At 37.8% G+C, this 16,597-nt stretch overlaps 1 protein-coding gene across 8 annotated transcripts in view; it reads left to right on the plus strand.

Moving 5' to 3' along the window:
* The window catches only part of LOC126273178 (uncharacterized), a 131,571-nt gene that overhangs the window by 102,562 nt on the left and 12,412 nt on the right, over nt 1–16,597 (plus strand). For 7 of the 8 annotated variants that reach the window (XM_049976669.1, XM_049976668.1, XM_049976667.1 and 4 more), the window contains 3 exons: nt 9,572–9,759; nt 12,745–12,853; nt 16,299–16,414. In XM_049976669.1, the coding sequence (XP_049832626.1) occupies nt 9,572–9,759; nt 12,745–12,853; nt 16,299–16,414 (413 nt within the window). Of the gene's footprint in view, nt 1–9,571; nt 9,760–12,128; nt 12,721–12,744; nt 12,854–16,298; nt 16,415–16,597 lie in introns of those variants that run through there. The other variant, XM_049976675.1, reaches the window with a different exon arrangement.

Consider the following 16,597-nt stretch of genomic DNA (forward strand, 5'->3'; position numbering starts at 1 on the left):
ATGAGGAAATGTTTAAGCCTATAGTATCTAGACTCTGTGTGGGAATAATGTAGAGCTATATGTAGATTCTGGTAGTGAAATTTCTCTAATATCCGAAGAGTTGTTTACAACATGCAAAATGAAGGAAAAATACTGATATTACCCGTAACTGGAGTGTATATAGGTGAAAAGGCCAGAAATAAAGGTAAGCTAATTAAACAAGAATCGCAAAATGAATTGGATGTCTTTCTTACCCAAATGTTATTAATAATATCTAACATAACTATGCAATTATTGCTAGGTTTAGATTCATTATTGAAATTTCATGTAATAGTTGACTTTTCCAGTAGAAGATGTAGTCTGGGCGACTGTAGGGTAGGTTTAAAATGAAAAAAGGCAGAACCTTTCTTCTATAAACCATATCCAGTACCAATTAATCTCAAGAATGATGTCTAGGAGGAGATTAATGAAATGATAGACCAACATATAATCAAGTGTAGTATTAGTGCATATAATAATCCTCTATTAGCAATAAAGAAAACTACAGATGGTGTCCATCTTGTTCTCAATGCAAGGACTTTTAAGCAAAGCGAAACAGAAAGAGACAGGCCTGTCAGTGTAGGTGAGTTATTAGCTAAGTTTGCAAAAGCTATGTATTTTACCCCGATGGATTAAACATATGGTTACTGGCAAATAAAGTTAAGTGAAGAATCTTAACAGTATACCACATTTTTATATGATGGTTGATAGTACCAATTTCAAGTACTCCAACTTGGACTGAATATTGCAGTATTAGTTTTTATTAGAGCACTAGAGCAAGCGTTAGGTAGAGAGTTGCTTCAGGAACTCTTTATATACGTTGACAATATCCTTTTGGTTTCAACTGATTGGGAAGAACATTGTAAGCCTTTGCTTAAAACTCTAAGCAAGTTGAGAGAAAAAGGGTATCACTAACAAAATATCAGTCACATTTTGGTTGAGAAGAGCTGAAGTTCCTAGGACATCTTATAGGAGCGAACGGTATTAAACTTGACCCTGAAAGAATTAGAGCAATCAAGGAGTGTCCAGAACCAAGAAACGTGAAACAGCTACGTTTGTTTCTACGTTTAGCCAGATTTTATAGAAAGTATGTTATGAGGTCAAGAAATTAATTAACCACGTCTTCCAGCACTATTTAAGCAAAGAGTGGTATGGCTGTGGCTCAATGATACATCCAGAGATTTCCAAGGTATAAAGGATGTATTGGTTAAGACTCCCATTTTTTAACATCCATTGATGATTGAACCTTTTAAACTAACTATTGACACCTCAGAACACAGGATAGCTGCAGAGTTATTTCAGAACGAATGGAACCAAGATAAAACTATTTCTTTTGCAAGTATAAGCCTGGATAAACATGAGTTAAATTACACAGTCATTGAAAAAGAATTATTTGTCATTATGTGGAGTATACAAAAATTTGAAACATTAATTTGGGAATCCAAGTTGATAGTCTATACAGATCATCAGGTACAGATTCTTAATGGAGAGTAGATTATTACACCACAGGTTAATGCACTGTGCACTTCTTCTTCAAAAATTTGATAGTGAAATCAAGTACATTAAAGGTTGTCAGAATCGTACCAGACACATACCTAGGTTACCGTTAGGAATAAAGGAAATCAGTCAAATGAGAGGACCTGGCATTACTTTTGTTGTAAATTTCCTAAGTATAAGTTATATACAAGATGAAGTGTGTATCGTAGCTAGAAGTATAAAGCAAGAAGTCAGTGAATACATGTATTTCAGAATGAAATTTCAGTGATATCAATAGGCAGATTCATGCTTGTTTGAGAGGCATTCATGGAAAATAATAGATCAAGTATTATTTTGACAAGAACACCAAAACAATTCTACATGGAAACTGTGTACTCTCTAAAGTGTTGTGTTACAGTTAATAGCATTCAGACACAATGGAAATTGACATTTTGGAAAGTGTAAGTTTATAGCACATATTATAGTTTATTAATTTTAAGGTTTGAGTAAAAAAGCCACACAAGTGATATGAACTTGCCAGACCCGTCAGAAAGTAAAAAGGAATAATAAGGGCATAGGTTATAAGATGTATTCATTTATACCAAAATGATCGCATGATTTAACAGCATCGGCTTTCGACGGGCCTTTGCCAACCAGTAGAGGTGGAGTTACATATATTTTTGTAGTGGTTGGATGTTGGCCCAGATATGTAACTTTATATCCAGTCAAACGTGCCAGCTCAGATACAGTAATCCACTGTATGCGTAATTATTTTACTGATGTTGGAGAAAGCAGAGAGATTTTTAACTGATAATGGCCCACAGTTTATTAGCCAAAACTTTAAGCATTGGAAGGAATACGTTACATAATCATATGTAAATGTAACCCAAAATCCAACCCTTGTGATATGAACAACAACAAGCAGACAGCTTAGACAATGTTGTAAAAGAAAATTTACAATGAATAGTAGATAAATGGCTGCGTAAGTACGAGGATTGGAACTTCAATAGTGGCAACTATTTATTTACAGCTTGTACAAAATAGATGTGTGTTTCAAAGTTTTACTGACCTTCAAAGTAGTCATCAGCATTGTGTATAACCCTTTGCTGCCTATGTGGAAGTCATAGGATACTCTTAGCAGTGCCAGTTGTGTTGACAGTTTGAGTGACGCGGTCTATTGCCCGACGAATTTGTAGCAGTTCTGAAGCAATTGCTATGAAGTGTTTCCTTCAGTTTAGAAATAGAGTTAAATGTACGAGGGCTAAGTCAGGGGAGTGCAGTAGGTGGTGTAGCACTTAGCAGCCCCATCAGTCAAATAAATCAGTAAAAGCTTGCACTGTACATGCTTGAGCATTGTCCTGCAGAAAGTATCATCACTTCTGTCTCTTTGCTGTTCATTTTTGGAACAGCACCTACGACCAGCTTAGAGACAGAAGTGATGACACTTTCTGCAGGACCTGACACCATCATTTTGCTAGAGACTGCGCCGCTCGAACTACTTATGTGCAGGGGTAAACCTCTTATTTTTTTGACATAGTCTCCTTTTAGACTTACACTTCGACCAACGATGTTCTAATGTGCTGATCCCTTCCGAATAATAGGAATTGTCCAAGTCTGCAAAATAGCTATTAGTTGCTGCAATCACCTCCTCGTTTGAATAAAATCTTTGTCCTGCCAGCCATTTCTTCAAATTGGGGAACAAATACTAGTTCGAGGGAGAATAGGGTAGTCTGGAGAATAGGGAGGTGTGAAACGAGTTTGAATCCTATTTCCATTAATTTTGCGACCACAATTGCTGAAGTGTGTGCTGGTGTATTGTCGTGATGGAAAAGGACTTTTTTGCGGTCCAGTCGCCAGCATTTTTCTTGCAGCTCAGTTTTCAAACAGTCCAATAACGATGAATAGTATGCACCTGTAATAGTTTTAGCCTTTTCCAGATAGTCTATGAGGATTATCCCTTGCGATTCCCAAAAGACAGTCACCATAACCTTTCCAGCTGGAGGAACGGTCTTCCGCCTTTTTTTGTGCAGATTCTCCCTTGGTCAGCCATTGTTTAGATTGTTCTTTGGTCTCAGGAGAGTGTGTCTTCCACAGCAACGAAACAATGCTTAAAGTCCCGCGGATTCTTCCTGAACAGCTGCAAACCATCCTTGCAACACTTCACATGATTCCATTTTTGGTCAATCGTGAGCACTCACAGAACCCATATTGAGGATAGCTTTCTCAATGTTTATGCAAAATATTATGTGCCGGTTCATTTGAGATGCCCACAGCACTAGCAATCTCACGCACCTTAAGTCTTCTGTCATCCATCACCATATCATGGACTTTATCTATGATTTCCGGAGTCATAACCCCCACAGGGCATCCAGAACATTCAGCATCACTTGTGCCCATATGGCCACTCCGAAAATTTTGGAAGCACTTATAAACTGTTCTAATCAAAGTTGCAGTGTCACCGTAATGTTTATCGAGTTTCTCTTTAGTCTCCTGAGGCATTTTGCCTTTCATAAAGTATTGTTTAATCACCACATAAAATTCTTTTTCGTCCATTTTTTGACAATCTCTCAACTTTCTTGATTCACACGAATGCCGAACACAAAGAAATTGACCAATGTGGCTGAAACTTGGTGTGCGTTCTTTCCAAAAGATGCCACTAACTAAACATGACCTCAATAAACGCCGGTGGTGCCATCTCTCGGACTTTGTACGGACTTTTCAAACGCCCCTCGTATTTTGTACAAGCTGTAAATAAATAATTGCCACTAGTAAAGTTCCAACGCGCGTATAATGAAAAATCTAGGACAGCTAACTTTTATGTGGACGACTTGGTACTAATTAAGGAAGTGCACCGTAGGTCAAATCTGAAGAAAGAGAGAGTAAAGTTTTCCCCTTGATATAGTGGTCCTTACAAAGCTTTAAGTGTATCACTTCCTTCAGCAGTTTTCTTTTTTGATCCAGAAATCGTTCAAGAAAAAGGATTATATGATATTGATATGTTAAAGCACTATAAGATACTAATAAATTAAACCTAAGAAAGAAACAAAGTAGCAAAAAAAGATCATTCTTAATGGTGAAAGTGTGGCTAAGTATTCCTATAGTGTAAGATTGCTGACCAAAGGGGCTAGTTACTTGCCGTCATATGATAAAAACAATGGTTGGGTTTGCATGTTAATTCTTGTTTTTTTAAGGGAGGTTAATCATGGGTAATTATTTCACCTCTGTTGAGTATTGATCAACAAATAGACCGGCACACAAATTATGATGACAATTGATGATGAGTTATTTGAATATACTTGCCTATTCCATTGCATTCTATAGGGAATGCCAAACAGATTCTCTCTCCGGTGCCATGGTTGTTTTTCCCTCGCGCGATCCGCGAGTGGAACAGGGGGTTAATAAGTCTTCGGCGCGAATTATGCCCTCCGCCACCCACCGCTTTGTGGTTGGTTGGTTGGTTGGTTGGTTGTTTGGGGAAGGAGAGCAGACAGCGTGGTCATCGGTCTCATCGGATTAGGGAAGGATGGGGAAGGAAGTCGGCGCGAATTGTGCCCTCCGCCACCCACCGCTTTGTGGTTGGTTGGTTGGTTGTTTGGGGAAGGAGAGCAGACAGCGTGGTCATCGGTCTCATCGGATTAGGGAAGGATGGGGAAGGAAGTCGGCCGTGCCCTTTCAGAGGAACAATTCCGGCATCTGCCTGGAGTGATTTAGGGAAATCATGGAAATCCTAAATCAGGATGGCCGGACGCGGGATTGAACTGCCGTCCTCCCGAATACGAGTCCAGTGTCTAACCACTGCGCCACCTCGCTCGGTCACCGCTTGGTGGCTAGCGGAGTATTTATGTAGATGTAGAAGTACATTAGCAGGTGGAGTCCGTGGGGTGCAGGATGAGGAGGGTACTATCTTCTTTTCTTCTTCTTTAATCCTAACATACCTGTCTCTCTACTTCTTTTTCTTACTTCTCTATTAGGAGTAGCAAATCTATCTTCCCTTTGTCCATATGCAAAGTTCCTATCACAGGATCTCTTCTTTTTAAATCTGTATAGTAGAATTCATGACCTATAACAGTAGGATTGCACTGGTGAGTATTTCGCATATGGCAATGATGATGGACTACTGTCATGACACAAAGGACTTGGGCAAATGACAGTTTAGTTATGTCACATTTTCAGGGGGAATAAAGGATACATCAATGAAATAATGTATGACGCAGAAATTACCCGCATAAATTATGATAAAAGAACCTAGTGGGTTAAAATAGGAAGTATCATCGATGCACGTCGGAAACACTTGTGCGAGAGAAATACAAAAGAAAATAGTAGTGCAGGGCAGGCATAGTGAGTAGGACAAAGAATACATAGAGAGAAAAGAAAGGAGGTGTTGAAATCATAGTGTTATCGAACATCTTCATTCCTGATGCATAAAGTTGCTAACCAGTACTGTCCGATAAAAATCAGGAGTACACAAAATGGGGACCTATGAGGAATTGGATGTTACGCACGTAGACGGATCCTGTAGTAACTGATGGGGTCCACTCACTAGAAAAATGGTCCTTACCATTTTTATGAAATAGTTGAGGGTGACTCACTTTCATGTACAAATAAAAGTTAGTTGTGCGGTACTTACCCAAAAACGAGGTGGTTCAGCTGTGATGCAATAAAAAAGAATTTAAACAGGAGTTAATGAAACAAATGATCATGCTAAAGAAGGGAATATTGTACATAAATAAAAAAGATAATTGAGGAGATTATACATCCCCAGATGTAACATGACATTTCGAGTTGTACTCTTTTGTTGATCAAACACAAAATGGAACTAACTAATATTCTTGCTCTTAAGCATTAATAACCTTTTATGTTATATGCAAATAAAAGGAAACTTGAAGCTTGCACTAAAGGAATAAATGTGTGAATTTTTTTTTAATCGAGGGTGGGGGGTACAGGTAGCATCAATAATTCAAATGAATCTCTATGTTATAGTATCTAAGGAACACTAATTAATGGTGTAACAAAATAATACAGAAGTTACGTATAATGGGCACTACATGACAACCTGGGAAATGAGATATAAGAAAATATACTAACGTATGTAACAATGTAACAAGGAATAAAATGAACATCAAAAGGAAATTTAATAAGAAGGCAATTACATGCCATGAACTGCATCTAAATTGTATATTAAGAAAATGATAAAGTGACATCTTTAGCTTGAGTGTGGGGACACATAGTGTAACAGGATGTTGTGGATCCAGTCCTGTTCTGCTATATGAAGAATTGTTGCATCATCTAAAGATGTCCGTGATGTTTAAGTAAAGTAGGGGCCTCAAATATCGACAGACCTACTGTGCGTACCTTGTCTGTTCCTAGAGAGAGTGTCTATGAGGAAAGATGTAGCTGTAGTGCATAAAGCCAGGAGAATGCTGACTTTTTGCTGGGTGTCTGGTATCCAGTCCATGGATCCAGAAGAGAGGCACAGAGTAAATGGGACTATGGAATATCTTGGGAGGAAAAAGACACTTTTTTGTTTTCAATGTAAGAAATCTTTTGTAGTACTGTTAGAGCCCTGTTTCAGTTCTCTTTGAGAAAGAATGTATTAGTGTCACATTAATGGACTGAATTGTAAATGCAGTTATGCAATAAACATCTCGAAACAGATGGTTGAAAGTGAAAATACATGTACAGTCATCATGTGATAATTTTGTATAAGTCGTTAGAAAGCATTAGCAATTTCCTGTAGCAGAAAAAATGCTTCAGAGAAGTCAACATGGGCTACATAGTGACCAGAACCAGAATTATGTACAGGTCAGATTAATCAAAAAAAGAAAGAAAAAAAAGGTAATCCTTCAACAGAACATTATGATGCATGATACAGGATGCAAGTGAAATAGTACTACACTGAACCAGCTAACATGATCAAAATCCGAATGGATATTTTTAATTTTTAACCATATGGGGAGTGGATTTACTGTCCTGTACATAACATGCCATGTGCTCACGTGATCAACAGTTGTGTGCACAAGACTGTTGACACCGTCTTTATAGGTAGTGGAGGGGTCATTTTGGGGGTGGGGGGTCACTACTGCTGTAGTAACTGTGATGCATTAAGATACCTTAATCACACATTATAGGCAAATAATAACAATAAGTAAGTGTTCAACCATATACATGACACACATTACAGAAAATTGAAAGTGGTTTACATGATTGAATATTTCGAAATACATTATACCACTAACAGGTGTATGATACGTGTGTCTGGAAGACTTTCATTACCATTTGTGTTGTCACTAGAACTGCTGCCAGAATTTAATGAAATAATAAGTTTTTCAATATCATTCTTCACTGCTCATTCATTCTTCCATGCTTTCATTATTACTTCCTTCGTGTGTACTGCATTATTATTCCAATCTGATAATGACGTTTGGTTTATCTTTCCTCTTCAGCTAATGTACATTTTTTGTTGTTTGTTGCCACATAAGTTTTTAACTTGAGCCCATATGAGAACAACGGAACTGAAGTGACAGTAGTACGGTGGCCATTTAAGGACCCTATGGCCATATTCTTTGGCCAGTTCATCTGAAACATGTTGAGGTAAAGGTGGTTTGTTTTGAGCCACCAGATGCAACACGTTTCCACAGTTGTCTGGTACAGTCTTCGTGTAATTGTTTTTTCTGGAAGCTACCGTTGGCGCCTTATAAGGACAGTTCAATGATGTGAGCCATTGCCCATAACTGTTACTGAAGGACTGCTAAAGTTTTTCAAAAGCAAGTCGTTAAACCACTGCTGAGATATGCCTCTGTCCATTTCTTCATGATAATCAGAGATATTTTTGATCTGAACAACAAAATGCAGTTTTGCAGGTACATTGCTGATTTACCTCCATGGGGAAGAATGTCTGTTATCTTTTTCCAAAGGGTTGTGCCAGTTACTGTATCATCTGTCCAGCCTATATTCATTGAGTGGCTTACATTTACCTAGGTTTCATCGAGCCAAAAAATATAGTCAAAGTTTTCTTTTGATACTGGCTTCAAATACCCACAGTATTATGTAGCAGTATCACCTCTCACCATTATTATCGAGGGTTACGTGTTCCTTTCTCGTATTGTAATTATAAATATGACATGAAATGGGATCTCCCTAAAAATCTGCGACATTTGTTGAATGCTTCTCAAATAGTCTCCTTCTTCTTCTTCTTCTTCTTCTTCTTCTTAATTTTGCCCCCTGGTGTGGCTGGATAAGATCCTATTCTCACAGCAGTGTTTTTGTGAATTTCTAATGCAGTGTTCATAAGCCTGCGCCCTCAATGCAATGCCCTGACCATGTAAAGATGTGTCCCGCACAGCATGCAGGCAGATGTACTCTTACCTTCCAGTGTTGAAATATTGTGAAAAAAATAGTCACACAAATGTCACACTCCTCAGTTGACAGCACTGCATATTTTCACAGTACAGCTGCTATACAACCAGTGTAGGTTTGAGTATAGAGCATTGCTGAGTTTGTAGGCGTACCCTCGTATGTGTGTGTAGTTTTTATATATATATATACCTTGCAACTAGTCAAAGCCTCAACTATGCAGTGAATTTTTACCTTTATGCTTGGTTCATTCTGTGAAAAGTGAACTGGTGGTCATATTTGTTTGGTGGCAATTCAACACAACTTGCAAATCTTTTTTGTAAGTAGTGTCATATCTAGGTCTATCTATTTTTTATTTTCAAGTTATACTTCAATGTAAATTGTACAGATTTTATGTCTGTAACAATGGAATGGTCCTCTTGCATTTTTTGCAACTTCGTGTCAGTGTTTGTGAAGTTATTCTTTCTGCTAAACCCAAGATGCGGTTAGATTTCATTTAAGATGCATTAGCTTCTTACATCATACCCTTAGCTACATGCAAAAAAATTATATTTGGAAGTAATATCCAGTTTTGCAACTATTCCTGTTTGTTTCTTTTTATTGTCTTTCTCAGTTTTGCAGTGCTCATTTTATCATTTCTATTGTAATTTTTATTTTGTACCATTCTCCTTAATTAATATACATAATAGCTGTAAGTAGTGAAGTTGTTGTTACTTTGCTCCAGATCCAGAAGAATTTTTGACTTCTCTGGTTGCCCAGATATTAAAAGCAGAACCATTTTTAAAGTTAAGTTCTGGTCAGGAAGCATACCACTACCAACTGTTTGTTGAGAAGGATGAGCAACTTGTTCTGCCCTCTGTTCAGCAGCTTTTCGACCAGAGCTTTTTAACCAGTGATATAAAACTTAAAGAGGTAAGTTTCTTGTCCTAATGTTTCCTTTAACCTCATATCATGTTAGCTGTAGAGCAATCAGTAAAGAAGCTTTCCATATCATACCTGCTTGCTTGTATTAGCATTGGTTGAACCACATACACATCTTCATTGCATTCTTTTGTGGCTCCAATATTACTCTTTCACATGTGCTTTTCCTTCAGACTTGATAGGTCTCTGCTGAAGTATTTGTGACTGATGTACCTTCTGGTGTAGGTTCTCCCCCACCACAACCCCACCTGTTGCCACCTCTCACCACACCTCCATCTACAGCTTGCTGTTGAAGACTATGAATAACTTGAAACATCTCAGTGGGAGGAAATATGGAAATAGTTGGGTCAAATCCACTACTACTAGATGTGTGTGCCTTTGGTGCAAGGCAAGTTTGATGATGGACTGAGTATCTCTTAACTCTTTGCCCTTCTTGGAAAACATTGATTCCTGACTACCATGAGGTTCCATTCTAAGCCTCCAGTGAGCCACCCTGAAACTTTCTTGGTAAATATTCATCACATGTCTTTAACACAAAAGTGGCCACAGACTCACACATTAAACATCATTAGTGACGCATAAGTGAAGTGACTTTTTTTCCTAACTGCTCAAGCCACAGAGACATAGAGGATTAGAGTAAAACGGTTGTGGAGGAAAAAAATTCTGTAGAAATGAATGTTCCCTCGCAGCCTGGAAAAAATATCCGATCTGGCTGGTTATCAGGTTGAGGATAAAAGCGTCTCAGTTGCTTGTTCATTTGTCTGAGACATTTTTATTATTCTTATAGGTGGCAAAATGAAGCAGATTTAGTGCCTAAAAAGTTAGAGTAGTCCTTGAAAATGGAGTTGTAGTTCTGAAACTTCTTAGACTTTAACAGAAAAATAAAATACTCAGAGTAAGAAGGCAAGCTGCTACTAAAAGTGTCCCTTACCTACCTTCATACAAGTCTAGTACAGCGGATTCAACATATAAGCATTCATTTCATTCCTTTTTAAATGAGTACCATAACTCCCATGTAGTTGAACTAATGACTCAGAGAGATACATGGATCCTTCATTGCTCTAGACATGTACCAGCTAGTCATGGCTCTGATCAGCATTTACATGCTACCCTCATGGCTTTAAAGCAAATAAGTTCTGGCCATGCAGGGGCTAACCTGCTCTGTCTCATAGTATCCTTCAGATAATCCACAGTATGAATATAGCAAAGAGTTAGTTCAATACACACTGTTCTCCTGTCAAAAATGCAGTAAAAAAAGATTGAAATCCACAGTAAAGAAATTGCAGATATTTGCAGCCAATCAGGATTGTGTGACATCTCTACATCTTCATCGGTATTCTGCAAACAGCTGGAAAGTGCATGAAATAGAGTTCTTCCCATTATACCACTTCTGAATTGCGTCTTTTTGTACTGTGACGTGACTAATCATGTCTTTGGTGTCTGTATGGGGCAGATATGTTGGGGGCTGTACTATTTTCCTCATTTAGTACTTATTCATGAAATTATTTAATAGACCAGTGTGTGTGGTGCACTCCATTTGACATCATGGGCTTTCAGTGTTAAGTTATGAACACCCTTCCATTAGTCTGATAAGCTTTTTCTATACAATAAATGATTTCAGACTTGTTCCACAGATTCCCCAAAATACTACATCATTTTTCAGTGGTGAGTGAGTATAAGCAAAATATATGGTCATGTGATCATCATATGATAGAAGGTATCTTAGTATTTGTATTGTAAAACATGTATTTCTGAGTTTACTGTTTATGCAGCCTACATGTGTATGCATATTTCGTGATGCTGTCTCATGATTCAACCAAACCTGTTAGACTTAAGTGCTGCTGCACTGCTTTGTACGAATTCAGTGTTCTCAATTAATTCTCTTCTGATATGGTTTCCGTCACTCTTGTGCAGTATACTAGAATGGTGTGCATGGATGTTTTATAAGCAGTCTCCATTGTAGACATCATTTTTCCGCTATCCTGCTAATGAAATGTTGTCTGCTGCCCAATTTAACTAAGACTGAGTCTTATGTACTCATCCCGTTTCATTGCCCGGCTAATTTCTATATCCAGGTATTTGTATGAGTTGAGTTGACTGATTCCAATTGTGACTCTGATATTGTAGTCATAGGATACTACTTTTCTGCATTTTGTGAAGTGCACTAATTTACATTTTCTTAAAACTTAAAGCAAGTAGCTAATTTTTGCATCACTTTGAAATCTTTTGAAGATCTGATTGAATATTTGTGCAGCTCTTTTTAAGATAGGTCTTCCGTATAGAAAACTGCATCATCTGCAAAACATCTGAAGGTACTAGTAACATTGTCTACCACGTCATTTATACCTTTATGTTCACAGACATCGTTGTTGAGGAGGACTGGCTCAAAATAAAAGGGGATAAACTTCAGATGGTTAAAGAAGTGACCTGACTGTGGTGTTCAAACATCCTGTCTCTCAGATCAATCAAAGTAATTTTCTCTCAATTTTGTTTAACTTGTGGCTCTTACTAAGATATGAAGAGCCTCCAGGGTGTGGTGCTTGGGGTATCACTGAAACAATGTGCTACATTTAATATTTTGCTAGGATCTGTAATAATTTCCAACAAATGTATTTGATTATTTAATATAAATTTGTTTTGTGTTTTTATGTTTGTGCTTTCTTTTTCCACTGTGCTATAATGGTTTCATTATCGAATGATACTCAGTTTACTTTGTTAATTGGCATTGGAAATTATCTGACCATTTTGTTGAATGCCCAAAATCCAACATTGATACCTGGCAATCTTGATTTCTTTAGGTAATTCGTACAGTGTGATAAGATATTGTAACCTCAACAGGTTGTAAATGTTAAATTTTAATAAATTTTGAGAGAAAAGAATAAAATCATATTGAATGTTTCAGCATGTTTTTCAAATGTTACCTTTATTGTAAAATTAATGGTTCTGTGTTGTTGTTTTTTTTTTCACCCACTTTAGGTGCCTTCTTGTTTAATTATACAAATGCCTAGGTTTGGAAAGTCATTCAAAATGTACCCTCGTATATTACCATCACAGTTACTGGATGTCACTGATATCATCGAGGACTGTAAGTAAATATTGATATTCCTGTAGGTTGTGCAGAAAGTCTTTGCATGAGTGCTATTAGTAATAGATTGTGAAATTTAATATAAAATTCATTATTAGTTTTTGGATTGTTTGAATTTATAGCAGTGCTCACTATTCAGCAGAATTAGATGTTCTTAGAAAATTATGTCTCTGTTCAGACTGAAAATTCTGTGACTATTGAACTGAATATTAGCTTGTTTGATTCTTGACACACTACACTTCTGCAGACGAGTACTCCATCTACTGTCTGAATAAGGTTGCATTTTTACAGTTAGGTGAAGGAGCACTGATTGCTACTTTTCCAGCAGTGACTACTCCCCCCCCTCCCCCCCCCCCCCCCACACACACATATACATATATACAGGTATCTGAAGACTGTCATTACTGGATATAAATTTGAAACAGACCAATACCCTTTGTCTTCAGATTTTATAAGCAGACTACACATTTGTACATGAAACAAGAACATTCAAATGGTAATGTTTTTTTGTTTATTATTTATTGCTGCAAAAATAATCTCCAGAAATGTTTTTATATCTTGGTTGCGTATCTCTCTGGCCTTCCTCAGATGGACTCTAGACTTCACTGTCAATATTCGGTATACTATTATATTAGTCCTGATGGTAAGTCTATTTGAATAATTTATCCATAGGGCATGGATGATAGATCTACTTTTGTGCAATGACACATTTATAAAAGGATTAACAGTGGATTGTGTAGAATGCCTTTGGTAAATTTAACTTGAACATATTCTGTATCCCTGCTCAGATGTGTATCATGGATAACAACGTACAAGTCTTAAAGAGAAGAGAATAGACTGTTGGCTTTAAATTCTGTTCTTCTTAAGGAAATATAATATGGCACACAGAGTTCTGACAGAATGTAAATAATTTGGTGAAAAAAGAAATGAATAGAAATGAACTTTTAATTCATAAACACAAGGAAGAACATCAACAGTTCTGACCCAGCAGAATGAGTAGGAGTAATGGAGATAACTCAGCTGATAAGTAGAAATGATGAACTGTTGACAGGTGTGTGTGTGTGTGTGTGTGTGTGTGTGTGTGTGTGTGTGTGTGTGTGAGAGAGAGAGAGAGAGAGAGAGAGAGAAATGTATGTACTAGCTGAGCATACAATACCGATATTGCAGTTTTTTGAAGAGTACACTATGGCATTGGCATCTTACCTAGCTCGCATTTCTCATTAATCTCTCACCCAGCACATACTCTCAGGCACCTAGAAAAAAGTGCAGGTGACATCTGTATATAAGAAGGGTAAAAGAACGAACACACAAAGTTACAGACTAGTATCTTTAACATTGGTTTGCTGCAAACTCATTATCCTTGAACATATTCTCAGTAAGAATATGAGAAATTTTTTTGACACCAAGAAGCTTATGTCCACGAATTAATATGGATTTAGAAAGCATTGCTCGTGCAAAACTCAGCTTGCCCTTTACTCACAATAGGTCCTGAAAACCATTTATGAAGGGCAACAGGTATATTCCATATTCCTAGATTTCCGTAAAGAATTTAATATGGTGCCACACTGCTGAATATCAACAAAGTATACGGAATATGTTCACTGGTATGTGAGTGGTTCAAAGACTTCTTAAGTAACAAAACCCAGCATGTTGTCCGCGATAGTGAGTGTTTATCAGACACAAGGCTATCATTAGGCGTGTCCCAGGGTAAGTGTAATAGGACCATTGTTGTTTTCTGTATACGTAAATAATTTGGCAGACATGGTAAGCAGCATTCTGTGGCTGTTTGGTGCGTAGTAAGATGTCATCATCGAGTGACTGTAGAAGGATGCAAGACTTGGGCAAAAGTTCTAGTTGATGTGATAAATGGAAACAAGCTCTATATTTATAAAAAAGGAAGTTAATGCAGATGAGTAGTTAAAACAAACCCATAATGTTTGAGTACAGTGTTGCTTGACACAGTCACATGGATCAAGTGTCTATGTATAACATTACAAAGGATTATGAAATGGAATAAACATGTAAGGAGTGTAGTAAGGAAGGTGAACAGGCAACTTTGGTCTGTAGGGAGAATTTTAGGAAAGGATAGTTCTCTGTAAAGGAGACCGCATATGGGACACTAGTGTGACCTGCTCTTGAGTCCTGCTCGAGTGTTTGGGATCTACACCAGGTTGAATTAAAGGAAGATATTGAAGCAATTAGGAGGCAGGCCGTTGGATTTGTTACCAGTAGGCTCAAACAACACGAAAGTGTTACAGCGGTGCTTTGGGAACTCCAATGGGAATCCTTGCAGGGAACACGATGTACTTTTCGAGGAATACTATTGAGAAAATTTAGAAAACCAGCATTTGAAGCTGACTGCAGAATGATTATACTACCACCAACATACATTGTGCATAATGGCCACAAATATAATGAGAAATGAGGGCTTGTACGGAGGCATATACACAGTTTTTTTTCCCCAGATCTATCTGCAAGTGGAACAGAAAAGAAAAATACTGGTTGTGGTACAGGATACCCTCCACCACATGTTTTTGGTGACTTGTGGAGTATCTATGTAGTTGCAGTAGCAGTTTGGCATGTAGGTTGGGGTGATGGGTTGTGCGAGGTGGGCTGAGAGGAGAGATTGGAGAAGGGTCGATGATTGGTCAGAGGCAGGCAGCAGGTGTGTAGGATAGGAATGAAGGAGGGAAAGGCAGTAGGTGCTCAGGATAGGAATGTGACACACTGGTGCTGGTGCTAATGAAAACATGGAATGCATGGTAACGAGGACATAGAGGAGTGATTGGGAGGGGGTGGTGGGACAGAGGGAGGGAAAACTATTGAGTAGAGGGTGTGGGTGCTGAGAGTTAGTGGAGATTGAGGCTAGGAGGCTTATGAGAGTGAAGGATGAACATTGAAGTAATTTACACATATGTAAATACACACATACCCATCACTTTATCCTTTAACCATCATTTATCTGACTTCTCAATCATTTCTTACAGTCCATCAAGAAATTTCTGTGAAATAGTCATTTTAGATCTCATACACGCGCGCGCGCGCGCGCGCGCACACACACACACACACACACACACACACACACACACTCCTATCCCTCCCATGTCTGACTCTCTGGTGTTCAAATGCTAAGAGGCCTTTTTAGTTCTGTGTTGAAGTTATTTTATTAAATGAAATACACAGTCGTTGAGATGCTGGACTCTAGCTTTCAACGTTTAATTTTCCTGAGGTTTTCATGAACCATTTCTGTTGAATCTCAAAATCCTTTCTAACATTAGATCCTATTTTGTTTCCTACCTCTTTCTTGTTGGACTGATTTAATAGTGAGTCTCTAGTGACCTTGATGCTAGCAAAAATTACGTTATAATATTCCTTCCTTTATAGTAAGTTTAGAAGAAATTTCTGCAGAATTATTCTTTTGTAACTTGTTTCTTCATATTTATAGCTCCCCGCCAGTGCACAGTCTGTGGTAAACTAGCAGAGTATGAATGCAGAGAATGTTTTGGTCAGTTTGGCACAGGATTGGATAGTATTGCCTTCTGTGAAGAGTGCTTGGGAACTGTAAGTTAATACTTTGACTTTTATCATTAATACTTTCATAGTACTGCAGAACTGTACAATCATGAATCAACTGTATTTACTGTAAACATCCAGTTTGCCTTTTTTCTGTTGTGTCCGTCGTACTTGTTCTTCCTGAGAGACATGTTTCTAATTTTTGTAGTTTTATACTGTAGCATTGATGCT

This window comes from Schistocerca gregaria, chromosome 5, assembly GCF_023897955.1.
Source record: "Schistocerca gregaria isolate iqSchGreg1 chromosome 5, iqSchGreg1.2, whole genome shotgun sequence".
Classification (NCBI taxonomy): Eukaryota; Metazoa; Arthropoda; class Insecta; order Orthoptera; family Acrididae; genus Schistocerca; species Schistocerca gregaria.